General features: G+C 53.1%; 1 protein-coding gene and 1 non-coding gene across 4 annotated transcripts in view; both read left to right on the plus strand.

The window, feature by feature from the left end:
• SUPT5H (SPT5 homolog, DSIF elongation factor subunit) overlaps positions 1-20,095 on the plus strand; it is a 32,028-nt gene extending 11,933 nt beyond the window's left edge. For 2 of the 3 annotated variants that reach the window (XM_054462698.2, XM_054462699.2), the window contains exons 4-30: positions 1,098-1,163; positions 1,714-1,725; positions 2,244-2,313; positions 2,431-2,499; positions 2,610-2,675; positions 2,985-3,015; positions 3,318-3,386; positions 8,224-8,475; positions 9,900-9,989; positions 10,093-10,163; positions 12,175-12,280; positions 12,498-12,591; positions 12,681-12,817; positions 13,546-13,701; positions 13,804-13,950; positions 14,784-14,930; positions 15,032-15,157; positions 15,835-15,919; positions 16,237-16,356; positions 16,439-16,541; positions 16,630-16,757; positions 16,847-16,952; positions 17,392-17,550; positions 17,663-17,831; positions 17,944-18,147; positions 19,505-19,600; positions 19,681-20,095. In XM_054462698.2, the coding sequence (XP_054318673.1) occupies positions 1,098-1,163; positions 1,714-1,725; positions 2,244-2,313; positions 2,431-2,499; positions 2,610-2,675; positions 2,985-3,015; positions 3,318-3,386; positions 8,224-8,475; positions 9,900-9,989; positions 10,093-10,163; positions 12,175-12,280; positions 12,498-12,591; positions 12,681-12,817; positions 13,546-13,701; positions 13,804-13,950; positions 14,784-14,930; positions 15,032-15,157; positions 15,835-15,919; positions 16,237-16,356; positions 16,439-16,541; positions 16,630-16,757; positions 16,847-16,952; positions 17,392-17,550; positions 17,663-17,831; positions 17,944-18,147; positions 19,505-19,600; positions 19,681-19,824 (3,023 nt within the window). In that variant the 3' untranslated portion in view covers positions 19,825-20,095. The remainder of the gene's footprint in view (positions 1-1,097; positions 1,164-1,713; positions 1,726-2,243; positions 2,314-2,430; positions 2,500-2,609; positions 2,676-2,984; positions 3,016-3,317; positions 3,387-8,223; positions 8,476-9,899; positions 9,990-10,092; positions 10,164-12,174; positions 12,281-12,497; positions 12,592-12,680; positions 12,818-13,545; positions 13,702-13,803; positions 13,951-14,783; positions 14,931-15,031; positions 15,158-15,834; positions 15,920-16,236; positions 16,357-16,438; positions 16,542-16,629; positions 16,758-16,846; positions 16,953-17,391; positions 17,551-17,662; positions 17,832-17,943; positions 18,148-19,504; positions 19,601-19,680) is intronic. The other variant, XM_054462701.2, reaches the window with a different exon arrangement.
• LOC129021253 (small nucleolar RNA ZL116) lies at positions 11,638-11,709 on the plus strand. The gene has a single exon (XR_008495987.1). It is a non-coding gene; the product is annotated as a small nucleolar RNA ZL116 (small nucleolar RNA).

Here is a 20,095-nt window from a genome sequence, read left to right on the forward strand (position 1 = left end):
ACCCGACTAATTTTTTGTATTTTTGGTAGAGACGGGGGTTTCACCATGTTGGCCAGGCTGATCATGAACTCCTGTCCTCATGATCCACCCGCCTTGGCCTCCCAAAGTGCTGGGATTACAGGCATGAGCCACCATGCCCAGCCCTAACTAATTTTTTAAGTTTTTGGATTTAGGAGGTCTCACTACGTTGCCAAGGCCGGTTTCAAACTCCTGGGCTCAAGTGATCTTCCCACTTTGGCCTCCCAAAGTGTTGAGATTACAGGTGTGAGCCACCATGTCCAGCCTTAAATGGATTTCATATATGTACACAGATATCTCTAGGCAAGAAACTTGTCACAGAGTTGCCTTTGGGAAAGGTTACTGAGATACTAGGGGTTAGAAATGTGAGGGAGACTTAATTGATACTTACATCCTCTATAGACATTGGAGTTTTTCATTATGTACATGTATTTTTAGTGTAATGTTTGATACCTACAAAGCAGTACATCCAACATAGTGTAGAGATTAAGTACATGGACCATGGAGCCAGACTGCCTCTCTCAGATCCCAGCTGAGTCTGTGGGCAGGTTCCTTAATCTCTCTGGGTCTCAGAGCCCTTGCTGTAAAATAGGAACAGCGATAGTGCCTCCTTCGGGGTTGCTAGGAAGATCAGTGAGGAACCTGTGTCAGGTACTCAGAACAGGGCAGGATGTATAGTATGCTCTCAGCATTAGCTGTTATAAATGCACGAGAATCATAAAACCAACAGACCACGAACCATCTTTTAAAAAACTGTATTTATTGATCATTTTTTGATAGTTGGGAGGGAAATTTTCTTTTTGCTTACTTTGATCTTAGTTTTTTAAAAGGGATTTGGGAGTGGAATAAGGAGAGGGGATGACTTTTGGAGCTAGTTGGAGCTGTATGTCCCCCTCAATCCTGATGCGTGCACCAGCTCTGTGGCACGGCCTCAGACGAGTACCTCCCTGTCGGAGCCTCAGTGTCCTGCTCTGTGCAGTGGGGATTTGTAGTGCACGTCTCCCAGAGGAGATGCTTCGTGTCCTGGGAGCTGTTATGAGGTCACCTTTGCCACTTACCACTTGGCCTTTCCGTTTTAGATGTTGACGATGAGTATGAGGACGAGGACCAGTGGGAGGATGGAGCAGAGGACATCCTAGAGAAAGGTGTGTGTGAGCCCTGCCTCCACAAGACTACTGGGAAGAGGGTGGCTGAGAGGGTCTTCAGAGCCCATTCCCCCCACCCCCCCATCCCCTGTACACCCCAACTCCCACTGTCCTCACCTTGCTTCTTTCTGTCCTTCCCAGAGAGACCAGCTCCCTGCTTTTTCCTTTTAGGCCCATGAGTGGGGGGTGGGGCCGTGGGGTGGCGATGTTGTGGAGAGAGGACTCTGGGATCCCAGGGCCCAGTGAATCCCTTCTGGGGTTGTAGGGTGGGCGAGCTCTGTCCCAAGATACCCCCCACTTCCTGGGCCAGTGCCCCCCTTTCCCCGTTATTTTCCGTTCTGTGCGCCTCATACATTTCGGCTTCTCCCCAACCACCTGGTGCCTGGCCTTTACTTTTGATTTTCAACCTTTCTGTGTCCCTCCCTTTCCCTCCCCCAACCCATTGGTTGATTTTGCTGCTATAATTTGGCTCATACTTTGTCTGCCCTCGCCCACCACCACCACCACCACCACCACAACCACCACCACCACCTCCTCTTCCTCCAAGTAGAAGAGATTGAAGGTAAGAATCTGAAAAGTGTGATTCCCCGACCTTCCTCCCATATCCTGACATTTCCTCCTTCCTGAGGCACCTGCCCTCACCGGTAGCCTCCCCACCAGCCCCGGTCTGGCCCTGGGGGCTCTGACCCATGTAGGATCCAGAGTCAGGGAGTTCTGGGGCCAGGTATACCCCAGTTGTTGACCTGGGAAAGCATAGATGTGTCTGTCTGGGACTGAGCATTTGTGGGTGGTAGCGATGTGTGGGGTGGGGTGCAGTCTAGGGTGTGCCTGGACAGTGACTTTGAGATGGGAACAGCTGGAAGCCCCCCAACTTGCTGGGCCCCATCCCCAGTCTTTTTGACAAGAAGCAGGATGCTGAGTAGGACAGAGTAGGGGATGAGGGGTTGGGATTTCCTCTGTGAGATGTCATCTTCCTGCCCCAGGGCCAAACCCTGGCCCTCTTAGCTGCACGCCCCTATTTTCTCCAGGCCCCTGCCCTCCACCTGCCATTGCTCACGCCCTCTGCCCATTTGTTTTCAGCCTCCAATATCGATAATGTTGTCCTGGATGAAGATCGTTCTGGGGCTCGCCGCCTGCAAAACCTCTGGAGGTGGGCAAGGAAGGGAAACGTGGTGGGATTGGCTCCTGTGGGGAGATTTGGGGGTAGGTCAGCCCACCTGCTGTCCTCAACCTTCAATTTGTGTGTGCTTCCCCACTCGTGCTCCAGGGACCAGCGAGAAGAAGAACTGGGCGAGTATTACATGAAGAAATACGCCAAGTCATCTGTGGGAGAGACGTAAGGGCATGGCGGGGGCAGGTGGGGGCAGGGAGCAGGTGGTCCCTAAGCGGGAAGGAGCGGGGATCTGATAGAGCTTCACCCCTTCCTGACTGCCCTCCTCCCTTCAGGGTGTATGGAGGATCTGATGAGCTCTCAGACGACATCACCCAGCAGCAGCTGCTCCCAGGAGTCAAGTAAGGGGGTTGGGATGGTGGGGGCCATGCTGGGGTGCGAATCTTGTATAGGGTGATGGTGCCCAGATAGGTGGCTCCCTGAAATAAGTCAGGGCAGAGTCACACAGGCGGTGTGGTGGATGGCGGGGGTAGGGAGGGCAAGGTGGCACTTTCTCTTTCCTCTTGCTCCTGGGTAGAAGCGTGGGGAAGTCAGTGAGTATGGGGGAACCTGGATGTGAAACCAGAGGAAGGGGGTGGCCCTGGGGGTTCGTCTGTTTGTTACTGAAGATCCAGCTTCACTGAAGGGCTTCCTTTTCCTCTGCTGCTTAGGGATCCCAATCTGTGGACTGTCAAATGTAAGGTATGTGCTCTGATCTTGGGGCTTGGAGGAGGTGGGAGAATGAGGGAGGCTGCTTTGTGGGGGAGAAGTGTCTGTCTGTCCCGGGTCTCCGTGGCCTGCCAGTCACTTGGTCCTTCTGTCTCCGTCCCTCACTCCACGTTACTGACTGGCTATCTCCCACCTCCATCTTCCTGGCTGTCCATCCTTCTTTCTCTCTCCTCTCTTGGTCCTACTTTATTTTTCTTGCTGCTGTCTCCTTCCCCCTTTCCTGTGTCCTTTCCTCCATCCTGTCATCTCTCTCAAATCTGCCTCTCATCTTCCAGATTGGGGAGGAACGGGCCACGGCCATTTCCTTGATGCGCAAGTTCATTGCCTACCAGTTCACAGACACGGTAAGTCGGGTGGGCAGGCGGCTTGGTGGGGAGACATGGCAACACCCAGAGGGAAGGACATTGTCAACTTCAGGGGTACCAGGTGCCTCTGTGCTGAGCAGAGCTGCCTGCTGAGTGAGCTGCTTGAGCTGGAATAAGACCACTGCCTAGATGGAAGGGCTCCTCTCGGCCTAGACGGATATGTTGTCTTTGTTCTCTGCATTTCTGACAGGGTCCTGCCACCGTTTTAGCCCTTTGGAAGTCAGCCAGCTAGCTTCCTGCACCTTTTCTTCGTGAGAGTGGGTTTGCCTGTTCACCAGGCCTGTTGGGCTGGGGTCACCCACTTCACCACCTGCCAGGCAGCAAATGCTGCATCCAAGGCCCAGGTTTTCTTTAGCCTGACAGAGTTTGAGTCCTGCCCTTGCCACTTCTTAGCTGTGTGACTCTGATGCACCTACTTCCCTTCTCTGGGCCCCTTGGTTGCCTCTCAGCATCATTAGGATTAGGTGGCTTTTGGCTGGGCTCAGTGGCATACGCCTGTAATACCAGCACTCTGGAAGGCTGAGGCAGGCAGATCACTTGAGGTCAGGAGTTCGAGACCAGCCTGGCCAACGTGGTGAAACCCCATCTCTACTAAAAATACAAAACTCAGCCGGGCGTGGTGGTGCACACCTGTAGTCCCAGCTACTTGGGAAGCTGAGGCAGGAGAATCACATGAACCCAGGAGGCAGAGGTTGCAGTGAGCCGAGATCGCATCACTCCACTCCAGCGTGAAAAAAAAAAGGATTAGGTGGCTTTATGTCCAGCTATCAGCTAGGACTTGTTCTGCAGCTTGCATTTACTTAGCAGAGCTGTTGTCAAAGGCTTAATTGGCAGTTTGGGAACCAGGGCAAACGCTATGAAGGGTGCTGGCTGGTAGCTTTCTCAGTTAACATGATCCCTGCTAGGGATCATGCTTTTACCTGTCCAGCCACTGGATGTGACCCAGTAGGACCAAGTAGACAGTTGCAGGGTTTGCAAACTATGCTTTTAAATGTGCTCAAATGTCCTCCTCAAAGGCCGGCCACGGTGGCTCATGCCTGAATCCCCAGCACTTAGGGAGGCTGAGGCGGGTGGATCACGAGGTTAGGAGTTCGAAACCAGCCAGTTTGAGACCAGCCTGGCCAACATGGTGAAACCTTGTCCCTACCAAAAATACAAAAATTAGCTGGGCATGGTGGCGCTTGACTGTAATCCCAGCTACTTGGGAGGCTGAGGCAGGAGAATCACTTGAACCTAGGAGGCAGAGGTTACAGTGAGCCAAGACTGCGCCATTGCACTCCAGCCTGGGCGACAGAGTGCGACTCTGTCTTGGGGTGGGTAGTGGGTGGAATGTCTTCCTCATTAAATAGTAGTAAGTGTCCCTGCCTGTCATGGGTGAGACTGGGGTTTGTGGGGTGTGATTCCCCAACAGGGAGGCTGAAAAGGTACCTTTTGGCTAGGTGTGGTGGCTAATGTCTGTAATACCAGTATTTTGGGAGGCTGAGGCAAAAGGAGTTCGAGGCCAGCCTGGGCATCATAGTGACATAGTGACACCTGGTTTCTACAAAGAAAATAATAATAGGCCGGGCGCGGTGGCTCACGCCTGTAATCCCAGCACTTTGGGAGACTGAGGCGTGTGGATCACCTGAGGTTAGGAGTTCGAGACCAGCTTCACCAGCATGGTGAAACTCCGTCTCTACCAAAAATACAAAAAATTAGCCAGGCGTGGTAGTGCATGTCTATAATCCCAGCTACTCGGGAGGCTGAGACAGGAGAATTTCTTGAACCCAGGAGTCGGAAGTTGTAGTGAGCCAAGCTCGTGCCACTGCACTCCAGCCTGGGCAACAGAGCGAGACTCTGTCTCAAAAAAAAAAAATAATAATAATAATAATAATAATTAAAAGAAGTGTGCTCAAATCCTCCTACATGGTACCCTGGGGTAAAATTCTAGTTACTTCAAACTCGTCTCTGATTATTCTTTTTTTTTGAGACGGAGTTTCACTCTTGTTGCCCAGGCTGGAGTGCAATGGTGTGGTCTCGGCTCACTGCAACCTCTGCCTCAGCCTCCTGAGTAGCTGAAATGATAGGCATCCGCTACCATGCCCGGCTGATTTTTTTGTATTTTTAATAGAGATGGGGTTTCACCATGTTGGCCAGCCTGGTCTTGAACTCCTGAGTCAAGTGATCCACCCGCCTTGGCCTTCCAAAGTGCTGGGATGGCAGTTCTGAGCCACTGTGCCCAGCCTAAAATTTAATTTTTTTTAAGTGTAAACTATGGTGGATTTTATATATTGTAGTGTATTCATAACCATCACCACCACCTAATTCCAGGACATTTTCATTATCCCAAAAATAAACCGATACCCATTAGCCATAATTCCCCATTCCTCCCTCCTCACAGCTCCTGGTAACTACGAATCTACTTTCTTTCTCTGTGGATTTGACTGTTGGAACTCTGAATGGTTCATACAAAGGGAATCATACAATATGTCACCTTTTGTGACTGACTTGCTTCACTTAATGTTTTCAAGACTCATCCATATTGTAGCATATATCAAGACTTCATTTTTTGTTTTTGTTTTTTTTTAGATGGAGTTTTACTCTTTTTGCCCAGGCTAGAATGTAATGGTGCAGTCTTGGCCCACTGCAACCACTGCCTCCCAGGCTCAACTGATTCTCCTGTCTCAGTCTCCCAAGTAGCTGGGATTACAGGCGCCCGACACCACACCTGGCTAATTTTTGTATTTTTAGTAGAGATGGGGTTTCAGCATGTTGGCCAGGCTGGTCTCGAACTCCTGACCTCAGGTGATCAGCCCACCTCGGCCTCCCAAAGTGTTGGGATTACAGGCGTGAGCCACTGTGCCCAGCCTTAATTTTTTTTTTTTTTTTTTTTTTTGAGACAGAGTCTCGCACCGTTGCCCAGGCTTTAGTGCAATGACGCGATCTCGGCTCACCGCAACCTGCACCTCCCGGGTTCAAGCGATTCTCCTGCCTCAGCCTCCCAAGTAGCTGGGATTACAGGCACCCACTACCATGCCCAGCTATTTTTTTTTTTTTTTTTTTTTTTGTATTTTTAGTAGAGATGGGATTTCACCATGTTGGCCAGGCTGACCTTGAACTCCTGACCTCAGGTGATCCACCCCTCAGCCTCCCAAAGTGCTGGGATTACAGGCATGAACCACTGCACCCTGCCAACCGGCCTTAATTTTTGTATTTTTAGTAGAGGCAAGGTTTCACCATGTTGGCCAGGCTGGTATTGAACTCCTGACCTCAAGTGAGCCACCTGCCTCGGCCTCCCAAAGTGCTGGGATTACAGGCATGAGCCACCGCTCCTGGCCTTTTTTTTTCTTTTAGTTGGTATTTACAGCTATACGTTTACTTCTAAGCATGGCTTTTTCCAAATCTCAGAAGTTTTGGTATCTAGGAGTGTGTTGCCATGTATTTGTGAATTTCCTAAGTATCTTTCTTTTGGTTTTTAACTTCATTACATATGGGTGGAGAATATACTTTATATGATTTTAGTTCTTTTATGTTTACTGAGACGTGTTTTATGGCCTAACCTGTGGTTTATTCTGGAAAATTCAATATGCCCTTGAGAAGAAAGTGCATTCTGCTGTTGTTAGATGGAGTGTGCTTTTTTCCCATTTCCGCTTAATAAGTGGAAATTGAAGATGAAATGTTCTGTCTATAGCTGGTTATTAGGTTTAGTTGGCTTACAGTGTTGCTCAAGTGTTCTCTTTCCTTGTTGATCTTGGGTCTAGCTCTATCCATGATTGAAAGCAGGGTATTGCAGTCAATGATTGTTACTGTTGAGTTGTCAGTTTCTTCTTTCATTTTCATTAGTTTCTGCTTCATATATTTTGAGGCTCTGTTAGTTTCATATACATTTGTAGTTCTATCTTCTTGATGGATTGACCTTTTTATTGTTATAAAATGTTTTTTGTTGTCTCTGGTAGCAATTTTTGTCTTAAAGTATATTTTGTCTGATGTAAGCACTCCTTTCTTGGTTCTTCTTCTAGTTGCTTTTTTTTTTTGAGATGGAGTTTTGCTCTTATTGCCCAGGCTGGAGTGCAATGGTGCGATCTCAGCTCACTGTAACCTCCACCTCCTGGGTTCAAGCGACTCTCCTGCCTCAGCCTCCCGTGTAGCTGGGATGACAGGCATGTGCCACCACACCCGGCTAATCTTGGATATTTTTAGTACAGACAGGGTTTCTCCATGTTGGTCAGGCTGGTCTTGAACTCCTGACCCCAAGTGATCCACCCACCTCGGCCTCCCAAAGTGCTGGGATTACAAGCATGAGCCACCGTGCCCGGCTCTAGTTGCTTTTTTACACAGAACATATGTTGGATAGCTTTCTATATTAGTACATACAGGTTAATCTAATTTTTATTTTTTATTTTTTGTTTTTAAGAGACAGGGTTTCACTCTGTTGCCCAGGCTGGAGTGCAGTGGTGCGATCTCAGCTCACTGCAGCCTCAACCTCCCGGGCTCAAGCAATCCTTCCGGCTCAGCCTCCTGAGTAGCTGGGACTACAGGCATGTATGTGCCATCACACCCAGCTAGTTTTTGTATTCTTTAACTGCAACATTGTATTTCATGGTACATTAAGCCATAAATTAACTAGTTACTGTTTCTGGATGTTTTTTAAATTTGTAGTCTGGTTTGTTTGCTGTGATAAATAATTCTGCAGGGAACACCTTTGTGTCCATGTCATTGTGCCAATGTGTTTCTGTGGAATAAATTCCTAGAAGAGGGACTGCTGATGAGTCGCAGTCGTTTCTGATATTAGCCGTTGTGTCTCACTGTTTCCTCCTTCCACCGGCTCACCCTGCAGCCCCTGCAGATCAAGTCAGTGGTGGCACCAGAGCATGTGAAGGGCTACATCTACGTGGAGGCCTACAAGCAGACCCATGTGAAGCAGGCCATTGAGGGGGTAGGCAACCTGCGGCTTGGCTACTGGAACCAGCAGATGGTGCCCATCAAGGAGATGACAGATGTGCTCAAAGTGGTGAAGGAGGTGGCCAACCTGAAACCAAAATCCTGGGTCCGCCTCAAGCGGGGCATCTACAAGGATGACATTGCTCAGGTGCCGGGGGCGGGGTGGCATGGGGGTCAGGGTCCCTCCATTCTGTTCTCCCTTCCTTTCCTTTTGTCCTTCCCACCCTCTTTGTGCTGCAGAGAATAGAACCCCACTCAGATGAGTTGAAGCAGAGCCTGGGTTTTGTGAGCACACAGGAAACGGATGGCCGTCTTCCTTGCACATTCCCAGGCGTGTTGAGTAAAGGTCTGAAGGAGCAGAGGGCATGAGGCATGTGGAACTCTTGGGGAGGAGTGTTGTAGGCAGCAGGAGTGGCCTGTGAGATAGGATGGCACAGTCACTGGCTACAGCAGGGATGGCGCGAGATGACTCAGGGAGCTCACGAGGGCTGCGGCCCATTGGAGAGCTTTGGTGTTTACTGGCGTAGGATGGGAGGGCTCTAAGGCACACAGGCTGACTTCAGTGTTAATAAGATTTCTCTGGTGACTGTGTTGAGACTAGACCACTGGTTCTCAAGCCAGGGCGATGTTTCCCCAGGGGACATTTGGTAATGTCTGGAGACATTTTTGGTTATGTCAGCTGGGGAGGGGGTTGATGATTATGGCATCTAGCAGGTTAAAGCCAGAAATGCTAGACACACACGTCCTCCAATGCACAGGATGGCTGCCCACAACAAAAAATTACCTGGCCCAAAAAGTCAATAGTGCCAAGGCTGATAAACCCGGGAATAGCCTGGAGGGGGCCATGGGCAAGAGCGTGGAGACCAGGGAGGAGGCTGCTGCTGTAGCACATCCCACCCACGTGGCAGTGCTGGTGGGATGGGACCAAGACCCTAATACAAGTTGAGTGTCTCTAACCTGAATGCTTGAGACCAGAGGTGTTTTTCAGATTTCAGATTTTTTCAGCTTTTGGAATATTTGCATTATACTTACCAGTTGAGCATCCCAAATCTGAAAATCCAAGAGTGAGCATTTCCTTCGAGCATCATGTTGGTGCTCACAGGGTTTCCTATTTTTGAGCATTTTGGGTTTTTGGATTTGGAATGCTGAGACTGCAGTGGAGGAGGGGAAGAGGTCAGGTATTTTGAAGGCAGAGCTGATGGAATTTGCCGACAGGTCGGGTAGGTGTAAGAGAAACAAAGGAGTCAAGCGTGGCTCCCAGGTTGTGTGCCTGAGCAGAGGGAAGAATGGAGTGGGAGGCAGCAGGTTTGGGGGAATCAGCGGTTTGGCTGCGGTTGTCCTGGATTTGAGGGACCTTTAGACATCCAGGTGGAGATAGCAAGCAGGCAGTGGCTACTCAGTGCCAGAGTTGAGGGGAGAGACAAGCTAGAGTGGGACTTTTGGGAGTGGTCAGCAGCCTGGTTTCTTCCCCACCGTCCTGCGTCCCTTCTTCCTAGCATCTCCTGACCCTTCTTGTGTCTGGGGTCAGGGAGGAGGGTGGGGCCCTGCTGACCTCCTGCTCGCGCTGCTCAGGTGGACTACGTGGAGCCCAGCCAGAACACCATCTCCCTGAAGATGATCCCACGCATCGACTACGATCGCATCAAGGCCCGCATGAGCTTGGTACTCAGGGGAATCTGTGGCCTGGGGGAGGGGATGTGCTCGATCCCGCTGGTGGCCAAGCTCCCTCCCTCACCCTTCCCACCCATGCCCCTTTCCTCCATAGAAAGACTGGTTTGCCAAAAGGAAGAAGTTTAAGCGGCCTCCACAGAGGCTGTTTGATGCTGAGAAGATCAGGTGCGTGTCCTTGGGGACTGGCTGGGCTGGGTCCCCAGGGCCGGTGTGCAGAATGTGCCTTTTGCAGGTTCCTCCCCAGGGGTGGCCCTGCCACAGGTTTAGCCTGTGAATTGGTTAGCTTGGCAGTATAGCCTCAGGCAAGTCACTTCACATCCCTGTGCCTCAGTTTCTTCTGCTATAAAGATTGATGAGGCTGGGCGCAGTGGGAGGGAGCACTTTGGAAGGCTAAGGCAGGAGGCTTGCTTGAGGCCAGGAGTTCGAGACCAGCCTGGGCAACATAATGAGATCCCATCTTTTAAAATAATAGTAAAAAGAAAAAAGTTAAAAAGAAATTTAAAAAGATTGATGAGGCCGGGCGTGGTGGCTCACACCTATAATCCCAGCACTTTGGGAGGCCGAGGTGGGCGGATCACTTGAGGTCAGGAGTTCAAGACCAGCCTGGCCAACATGGTGAAACCTTGTCTCTACTAAAAATACAAAAATTAGCCAAGGGTTGTGGTGGGCTCCTGTAATCCAAGCTACTCGGGAGGCTGAGGCAGGAGAATCGCTTAAACCCACGAGGCAGAAATTGCAGTGAGCCAAGATCGTGCCACTGCACTCCAGCCTGGGTGACAGCGAGACTCCATCTCATAAAAAAAAGAAAACAACCTCTGCTTCCTCAGATTATAGATTATAGTGAGAATTAAATAAATTAGTATGCGTATGTACTCAGAATGCACTTGGCATGTAGTAAGTGTGATCCATGGTATGATATATTGAAGTGGGATTCATAGACTATGTCAGGCTTTAGAAAGTCTCCTTTCCTGATCTGCTTATGCCCACTTGAGATGGGGGGATATGGATCCCCTTTCCCTCAGGATGCCCCCCAGACTCCCTAGCTGGGTAGAGAATTGGAGCAGCCCAGGAATTTCAAAATCCCAAGGCCAACTGGGGGCTCCGGCAGGGAGGGCAGGAGAGGAGAACATGGAGAAACGAGAGGTGCCAGTGATATTCTTCCCTCTGGTCCTGTTCTAGAACTAATTGTGTGTGATTCAGCCAGTCAGGTTTTCCTTCAGATAAAGGAAGAGCTGTGGAATGCACCTTTGAGTCTGCACCCAAGGGCCTTGCTAATACTTCACCTGCCTGAGTTCGGACCCATTTATACCACTGGTTTCGACTCACCTGAACCTCTCTTTGCAAAGAACAAACCCTAGTGCTCCCTTCCCCACCCCCCCAACAAGCCAGCTGACCAAGTACCCCAACATGCCCAGCAGAGCATGCTGGCCCCTCTCCCAGATTCACCACGGGAGAAGGCGATTGCATGAGCGCAGGAGGAACTTGACCTGCTCCTCTGTGAAGGAGGCTCCTTCCCCACCCCAGAGACATGGAACAGGCACTAAGCAGCCGGCACTCCACATTTGGGGCCGGGAGCTGCAGGCTTGGGAGTCCCACCTGCCTGCTTTTGAATCCTGTCAAGACTCTGGCTTGGCAACCTTGGGCATGTGATGTGACCTTCCTGAGCCTGCATTCCCTCACCTGGAAATGATGAGCAGTTACTGATGTCACAGATTTGGGGAAGAGTCTGTGAGGTCATGAATGTGCAGGCCAGGCTGAGCGCTCTGCGAATATTAACTGGTATCATTGTCTGAAACTGTTATTTTGTTCAGCTAATGTTTACTGCATACTTTCTGTGTACTGGGCACTATTCTTGGTGAAATTTAGTGAATGTTACATCCCTGACCTTCTGGAGCTGACATGCTAGTTAGGGGGACAGGTCAAACACTAGCTTGTCAGATGGTGATCGGTGCTCTGGTGAAAGATAAATCAGGGAATGGGTGGAGGAGTGCAGGGAGGTGGGAGGCGGGCCTTTGGGGTTTGTGAGAAGTCACTGCTGCCAAGAGGGTGTGTGCTGGGATGGGATGGGTCATTCCGCCTGTGGTCCTCTCCCTCTGTTGCCAGCTGAGGAGACTGAGGTACAGCAAGATTTTCTTCTTGACTCTCCCTTCTAATCTTCTGCCCCATCAAATTCCAGGTCCCTGGGAGGTGATGTTGCCTCTGATGGTGACTTCCTCATCTTTGAGGGGAACCGTTACAGCCGGAAGGGCTTTCTGTTCAAGAGCTTCGCCATGTCTGCTGTGGTGAGGGTCCCAGAGGGGCATTGGTAATGGGGGTGGTGTGAGCGTTCTCCTGCAGGTGAGGCCCTGGGCTGTGGGTTATCTGATTCTGTCCCACTCCTCAAGTTAGGAGTGTTCCCTAGGAGAATTATTCCCCTAAGACCCACTCAGCCCACTCAGCTGGGCTGTTGCACTGACCTCGGTCCATTTCCTTCTCTTCCCCTCACCGCTGGGGGCTTAGATCACGGAGGGTGTGAAGCCAACACTCTCTGAGCTGGAAAAGTTTGAGGACCAGCCAGAGGGCATCGACCTGGAGGTGGTGACTGAGAGCACAGGTATTTGATCCCCCTCTATAACCTGGGCCAAGGAGCAGGGGCGGCCCATGGTGGCAACCCCTGAGTCAGCCCTACGACCGCCCCTGCAGGGAAGGAGCGGGAGCACAACTTCCAACCTGGGGACAACGTGGAGGTCTGTGAGGGTGAGCTCATCAACCTGCAAGGCAAGATCCTCAGCGTGGATGGCAACAAGATCACCATCATGCCCAAGCATGAGGACCTCAAGGTGGGTGCCCGGTGTTCCCAGGGGCAGGGGTTGGAGTGTTCAGGCACATCTGGCTGTATGTGGCTGTCAAGGTGGTGGTGTGCCTGGTGACACCTGGTTTCCAGGAGGGTAAGTTGAGGCCCTTCTAGTGTTCTCAGGTGCCTGAGAGGCTCTGTCTGAATGCAGCTCAGGGTCGGTGGGCAGCAGGTCTGCCTGGTGGTGTCTGTCTCTGGAGAGTGGCTTGGTCTATCTGTTGTTTCTGAAAAGCAAGATATCTGGGTAGTACTGGGTTGAGAGTGTGATTAACCAAGGGGTAATCTGCGGTGGGGGCTTGATTTTGTTTGCTTAGAGCGGGGTGTGTGTTTGTCTGTGTCTGGTATGTGTCTGAGGGGTTGTGCAGGCCCAATGTGATGTGTGGGGTGAGGCTGTCTCTGGGTGGGGCTGAGGAGCTGTCCAGTTGGGGGTCCTGTGTCTGAGGGGCAGGCTCTCTGTGTGGGTATAGGTAGGCATCGTGTGTCTTGAGGGTGGGCTGGGGTAAAGGTTGTCCAGGTTGGTGTCCTGTGTCTGGGGTCAGCTGTTTCTGGGGCAGTCTGAGGGGTCGTCCAGCTGGACTAAGGTAGTCTAGGGTGGGTGGTATGAGCCTGAAGTGGGGTTTTTGAGAACATGAGTGGATTCTAAAGACAGGAGGGGCTGGCAGGTTGTGGTAGTCTCCCCTCACCTGTTTGTTGTCCCCACACCCAATCCCCCAGGACATGTTGGAGTTCCCAGCCCAGGAACTTCGGAAATACTTCAAGATGGGGGACCACGTGAAGGTGATTGCTGGCCGATTCGAGGGCGACACAGGCCTCATTGTGCGGGTGGAGGAGAATTTTGTTATACTGTTCTCTGACCTCACCATGCATGAGGTAGGTGGATAGAAGGGTTGGGGAAGGGTGCACGTGCCAAGAAGAGACCCAGGTAGGCGAGCCACCTGGACCGGGCCTCACCCCTTTCACCATCCCTGGCAGCTGAAGGTGCTCCCCCGGGACCTGCAGCTCTGCTCAGAGACAGCATCAGGTGTGGATGTTGGGGGCCAGCATGAATGGGGCGAGCTGGTGCAGCTGGATCCCCAGACTGTGGGTGTCATCGTGCGACTAGAACGGGAGACCTTCCAGGTGTGTGTGTCTTGTGCTCTGTGGGGTGGACTTGCTTTTAGGAGGCTTCTTGTCCCTCAACCCCTCATCCTGGGAGGTGGCAGAGCCCCCAGACTGCTCTGGGTTGCAGACCTGGCTCTGTCACTTACATCTGACTGGCTGATAGTGGGCACATGGCAAGTCATTGATCTCTCCCCTTGCCTGTTTTCACACCCTATAAAATGGAAACGAGAGCAGCGTCTACTCTGTTCGTAGTGAATGATTCCCTGAGGTTAGATCTGTACCCTGGTGTCTGTTGCTCGCTCAAGGATGGAGTGCCACATGTGCCCTCCTGCCTTTGCTCCTTCCTCATGGATGTGGGAGTCATGGAGCACAGTACTTAGGATCCTGGACTCCACATCCACATCTCGGCTTTGTTGCTTCTGTGCTGTTTGACCGTGGGCTAGTGACTCACCCTCTCCCAGCCTGAGTTTCCCTCTGTAAGATGGAAATCATGATAGAATCCACCTCAGAGGAAGTTTTGAGGCTTCAGTGAAATCTTACGGGGCCTGACACAGAATGATGGATGAACAATGTTGCTATCAGCCTCTTCTTCCATCTCTCAGGTCCCTGTTGCCCAATCGGGAGTGGAGTCTCCTCCCAAAGGGTGTTTTAGAATGACTGGGAACATTTTTGGTTGACCCAGTACCTAAAGGTGGCACTCTGCCTGCCTGCCCTGCAGCCAGGGAGTTGAGATGCCTTGTGGAGCTTGGGACCGTCTCCCACAAGGAAGGATTATCCCACTTTAGGGAACCCCTGCCCCGTGTCTCCCCTTCCCATTCTCACCCCCTCACTTCCCTGCTCTCCCTCTGTAGGTGCTGAACATGTACGGGAAGGTGGTGACTGTCAGACATCAGGCTGTGACCCGGAAGAAGGACAACCGCTTTGCTGTGGCCTTGGACTCAGAGCAGAACAACATCCATGTGAAAGACATCGTTAAGGTCATTGATGGCCCCCACTCAGTGAGTACAAGTTCCTGCTTTTGAGCTGCACCTGAAAGAATTTGGTTGGTTGAGGGTGAGGGGGACATGGTCAAGAGAGTGACCCTTCTCTCCCCGGCTAGGGTCGAGAAGGGGAGATTCGCCATCTCTTCCGAAGCTTCGCCTTCCTACATTGCAAGAAACTGGTGGAGAACGGGGGCATGTTTGTCTGCAAGACCCGCCACCTGGTGCTGGCTGGGGGCTCAAAGGTGAGGTGGGCATGGCAGGACCCTGTGCGTTGGGTACCTGGCTCAGCCCTCCAAGCCTCCTCTGGCCCCAGAAGTGACAAGATTGGGCTTGTGAGGGATTAGGAGAGCAGTGTCATTGTCAGGTCCTTGGCAAAGAGTGAGAAGGTTTATTTGGGATTCTGAGCTGTTCACCAAGTTATTTAAGTTATTTATTCATTTCATTTTCCTGAGCACCTGTTAGGTGCCAGACACTGGAGAACCAGTGGTGAACAGGACAAAAATACTCTGCTCTCACAGAGCTGATACTCCAGAGGTGGGCGGACAGATAAACCCATCGTACAGCTTGAGGTGATGGCAAGCGCTGTGAAGAAAACAGAATGGGCTCAGGAGACAGGGAGTGACCAGGGCTGCTGTTTTAGATAGAGGAGGGTAAAAAAGGCCTCAGTGGGAGGCAACATTGGAGCAGAGACCTGAATGAAGGGATGGAGAGTGAGCATTTTGGGGGAACAGCAAGTGCAAAGGCCCTGAGGTGGGGCTTGTAGGAAAGTGTGCAGGACCAGGTGTCACAGAGGAATTCAGGCCTGGGGTGTGAGTGGCTGGTTGGTCTCCTCAGGGCCCTGCACATGGGATGATGAGTTCCTGTGGTTTGTGGTTCCCCCATCCCCTGCCTGCCAGTTCACTCCTTGCTTCTCTCCTAGCCCCGTGATGTGACCAACTTCACCGTGGGTGGCTTTGCGCCTATGAGTCCCCGGATCAGCAGCCCCATGCACCCCAGTGCTGGAGGTGAGAGGGGTTCAGGGTCAGGGGATGTGGTGGGTAGAAGGGGCTGGAAGGAACTTGGTTGTTCAGCCTACACTCACTGAGTGCCTGTGCTGGGCTGGGCACTGCTATTAGGGGGTTCACCACCCACAGGAGGGTAGACGCCACAGTGACAGCCCGGAATGGTCAGGGCTTCCATAGGAAAGCCAAGGGGCAGGGGTGGGCAGAGGAGGCTCCTAACCCAAGTAGGGAGGAGTCAAGCAAGTGAAGGGGACGTTCTGATGGGGCCCTTGCTGTGGGCACAGCCGTGGGGGACCAGTGACATTCTCCCCAATCCCCAGGTCAGCGTGGCGGCTTTGGTAGCCCAGGTGGCGGCAGTGGTGGCATGAGCAGGGGCCGGGGCCGGAGGGACAACGAACTCATCGGCCAGACCGTGCGCATCTCCCAGGGGCCCTACAAAGGTGACCTGCGAGGCCTGTGGAGGCCTGGGGAGGGGCATGGTGAGGGAGAGCCTGCCCAGCCTGACCTCCTGCCCCCCTGCAGGCTACATCGGTGTGGTGAAGGATGCCACAGAGTCCACGGCCCGTGTGGAGCTGCACTCGACCTGCCAGACCATCTCTGTGGACCGTCAGCGGCTCACCACAGTGTACGGGTGGGGCCTGGGGAGGGCCAGGGTGGGGCTTGCTAGGCAGTGAGAGGGCTCTGCTCACCCTATTTGTTCTCTGCGTCCACAGGGGCTCACGGCGCCCGGGTGGCATGACCTCGACCTATGGGCGGACGCCCATGTATGGCTCCCAGACGCCCATGTATGGCTCTGGCTCCCGAACACCCATGTACGGCTCACAGACACCCCTCCAGGATGGTGAGTGCCCGCAGGGGACAGGGAAGAGGGGCTAGGGGGACCTAGAGAAGGGACAGGACTGACAGACACACTCATTTCCCCCATTCCAGGTAGCCGCACCCCACACTACGGCTCGCAGACGCCCCTGCATGATGGCAGCCGCACTCCTGCCCAGAGTGGGGCCTGGGACCCCAACAACCCCAACACGCCGTCACGGTGAGTCCAGGGTTCCCCAGGTTCTGGTGTGTGCTGGTGTGTGTGAGGGGTGATGCTGGGTGTCTGGGGCATGGAGGGGTTTGTGGGGCACACCCAGCATTCTCTGCTCCTAGGCTCAGGCTGGTCCCTTTGAAGGAGGAGGCATAGCATGGTGGGGCGGGGGCAAAGCGGCCTCCTCTCCATCCCCAACCTCAGTAGTGATTGTGGATACCCCTGGGCCTGGAGAAAGATTGCCTGGGTGGGCTGACCTTGGGAGGGCACCCTCATTTCTGTCAGCCACAGTGTCAGCTGTGGAAGGAAATAACATCAGGAGTGCCTCTGGATGGGGCTTCCGTGAGAATGAAATTGCTTCAGTTCGGGGTCTGGTGTAGGGTGCTGTTCTGGAAGCATCCACCGCATTATCACCACAGTCGCTCTCAACAGACTTTTCTCCCAACAGGGCTGAGGAAGAATATGAGTATGCTTTCGATGATGAGCCCACCCCGTCCCCGCAGGCCTATGGGGGAACCCCCAATCCCCAAACACCTGGCTACCCAGACCCCTCGTCCCCACAGGTCAACCCACAATACAACCCGCAGACGCCAGGGACGCCGGCCATGTGAGTCCACTGGGGTCTGCCCTCGTCTACCCCTGCCCAAACCCTCCTACTGCCACCACCTCTTTTTCCCTCCCTCCTCCAACAAATGCCCCCTTCTCTCCTGTCTCTGCAGGTACAACACAGACCAGTTCTCTCCCTATGCTGCCCCCTCCCCACAAGGTTCCTACCAGCCCAGCCCCAGCCCCCAGAGCTACCACCAGGTGGCGCCAAGCCCAGCAGGCTACCAGAATACCCACTCCCCGGCCAGCTACCACCCTACACCGTCGCCCATGGCCTATCAGGTAATGGTCTGCCTGCCTGCCCTGAAGGGTGGTGGGCTAGGGTGGCTTTGGGCATATAGGGTTGGCCAGGCCAGATGACTGTTCCCAATGACACTTCCTCTTTCCCTTGCAGGCTAGCCCCAGCCCGAGCCCCGTTGGCTACAGTCCTATGACACCTGGAGCTCCCTCCCCTGGTGGCTACAACCCACACACGCCAGGCTCAGGCATCGAGCAGAACTCCAGCGACTGGGTAACCACTGACATTCAGGTGAAGGTGCGGGACACCTACCTGGATACACAGGTGGTGGGACAGACAGGTGTCATCCGCAGTGTCACGGTACGTGGGGCCCAGGGTGGTGGGTGAGCAGGCATCCTCTCCTTGGTACCCCCTAAACTGGGGACAGACCTGTCCCCAGATGGTGACAGCCCAGAGTGGGCAGAGCTGGGATTGAGGAAGCCTAGAGGGCAAGGGGAGCTATGTGAACCCAAAGGAGTCATCTTACCTGATTTAGCGGGGAATCAGGGAGGGCTGCCTGGAGAAGGAGAAATCTGAGCCAAGACATGACAAATGAATAGGAGTAAGCTAAGGAAAGTGACTGGGGTGAGTGTGTTCCAAATGGAGGGAACTGCATGTACAGAGGCCTGGAGGTGAGGGGAACCTGGGCACATTCCGGGAGCTAAAAGGTTTGTTGTGGCTGGAACATAAAGAGCCGAAGGGGGCCGGGCAGTGCTTCCCACCTGTAATCCCAGCACTCTGGGAGGCCGAGGTGGGCACATCACCTGAGGTCAGGAGTTCAAGACCAGCCTGGTCAATGTGGTGAAACCCTGTCTCTACTAAAAATACAAAAAAAAAAAAAAAAAGCTGGGCGTAGTGGCGCATGCCTGTAATCCCAGCTGCTTGGGAGGCTGAGGCAGGAGAATCGCTTGAACCCAAGAGGTGGAGGTTGTGGTGAGCCGAGATCGTGCCACTGCTCCCCAGTCTGGGTGACAGAGCAAGACTCCTCAAAAAAAAAAAAAAAATGGTGAGTGATGAGGCCAGAGAGTTGGCTGGGGCCCTGTCATGCACCAGCCCGGAGGACCTAGACTGTTCAGAGGGCGCCGGAGAGCCATGAAGGAATCTAAGCAGGAGAGGGGTGGGAGCAGATCTGTGGTGTGGAATTCTCCATCAGTGATGGATTGGGGGTGGGGAGACTGGGCTGGGACCCCAGGGGGAGGTTGGGCTGCACTGGGGCAGGGCTGTGGGGAAGAGGCAGGAGGCAGGTGGGAGAGACCCTCACGGGCTGAATGGCCAGGCCTCAGAGCCAGGGGTTTGTTGGTGAGGGAGGTGACCAAGATGAGGTCCAGAGCTCTGGGGGGGCCTGCAGACCATGGGGCGGTCCCTGAGACCAGGTCCAGGAAGAGGAGCAGGTGTGGGGAAGACGCTGAGGCCAGTTTGAGACATGAAGAGTCAAGAAGCAGTCTCCTTTTTGCCTGTTAGCTTCATTCTGATGCTTCCCTTGCTCATTGGGTCACCCTATCCACCCTGACATGCACCACAGGCCCCAGGCCTTGGAACCAGGCCCAGCCTTGGCCTTTCCTGCCCCCATTTCACCTTGAGTTCTCAGAATGAGCCCTGAGCCTCTGTCCCCTGGAGTGTGGGCCTCAGTCCCATGTTGGGAGCAGGACAGGCTGACCAGGCTGTCCCCATCCTCCAGGGGGGCATGTGCTCCGTGTACCTGAAGGACAGTGAGAAGGTTGTCAGCATTTCCAGTGAGCACCTGGAGCCCATCACCCCCACCAAGAACAACAAGGTAAGGGCAGGGGGCAAGGAGATAAGATGGGAGTGTTGGGTACTGACTCGGACCCTGACCATATTCCCCCCCACCCCCAGGTGAAAGTGATCCTGGGTGAGGATCGGGAAGCCACGGGCGTCCTGCTGAGCATTGATGGTGAGGATGGCATTGTCCGTATGGACCTTGATGAGCAGCTCAAGATCCTCAACCTCCGCTTCCTGGGGAAGCTCCTGGAAGCCTGAAGCAGGCAGGGCCGGTGGACTTCGGCAGATGAAGAGTGATCCTCCTTCCTTCCCTGGCCCTTGGCTGTGACACAAGATCCTGCTGCAGGGCTAGGCCCATCGTTCTGGATTTCCTTTTGTTTTTCTTTTTAGTTTTCCATCTTTTCCCTCCCTGGTGCTCATTGGAATCTGAGTAGAGTCTGGGGGAGGGTCCCCACCTTCCTGTACCTCCTCCCCACAGCTTGCTTTTGTTGTACCGTCTTTCAATAAAAAGAAGCTGTTTGGTCTAAAA

Source organism: Pongo pygmaeus, chromosome 20 (assembly GCF_028885625.2).
Source record: "Pongo pygmaeus isolate AG05252 chromosome 20, NHGRI_mPonPyg2-v2.0_pri, whole genome shotgun sequence".
NCBI lineage: Eukaryota > Metazoa > Chordata > Mammalia > Primates > Hominidae > Pongo > Pongo pygmaeus.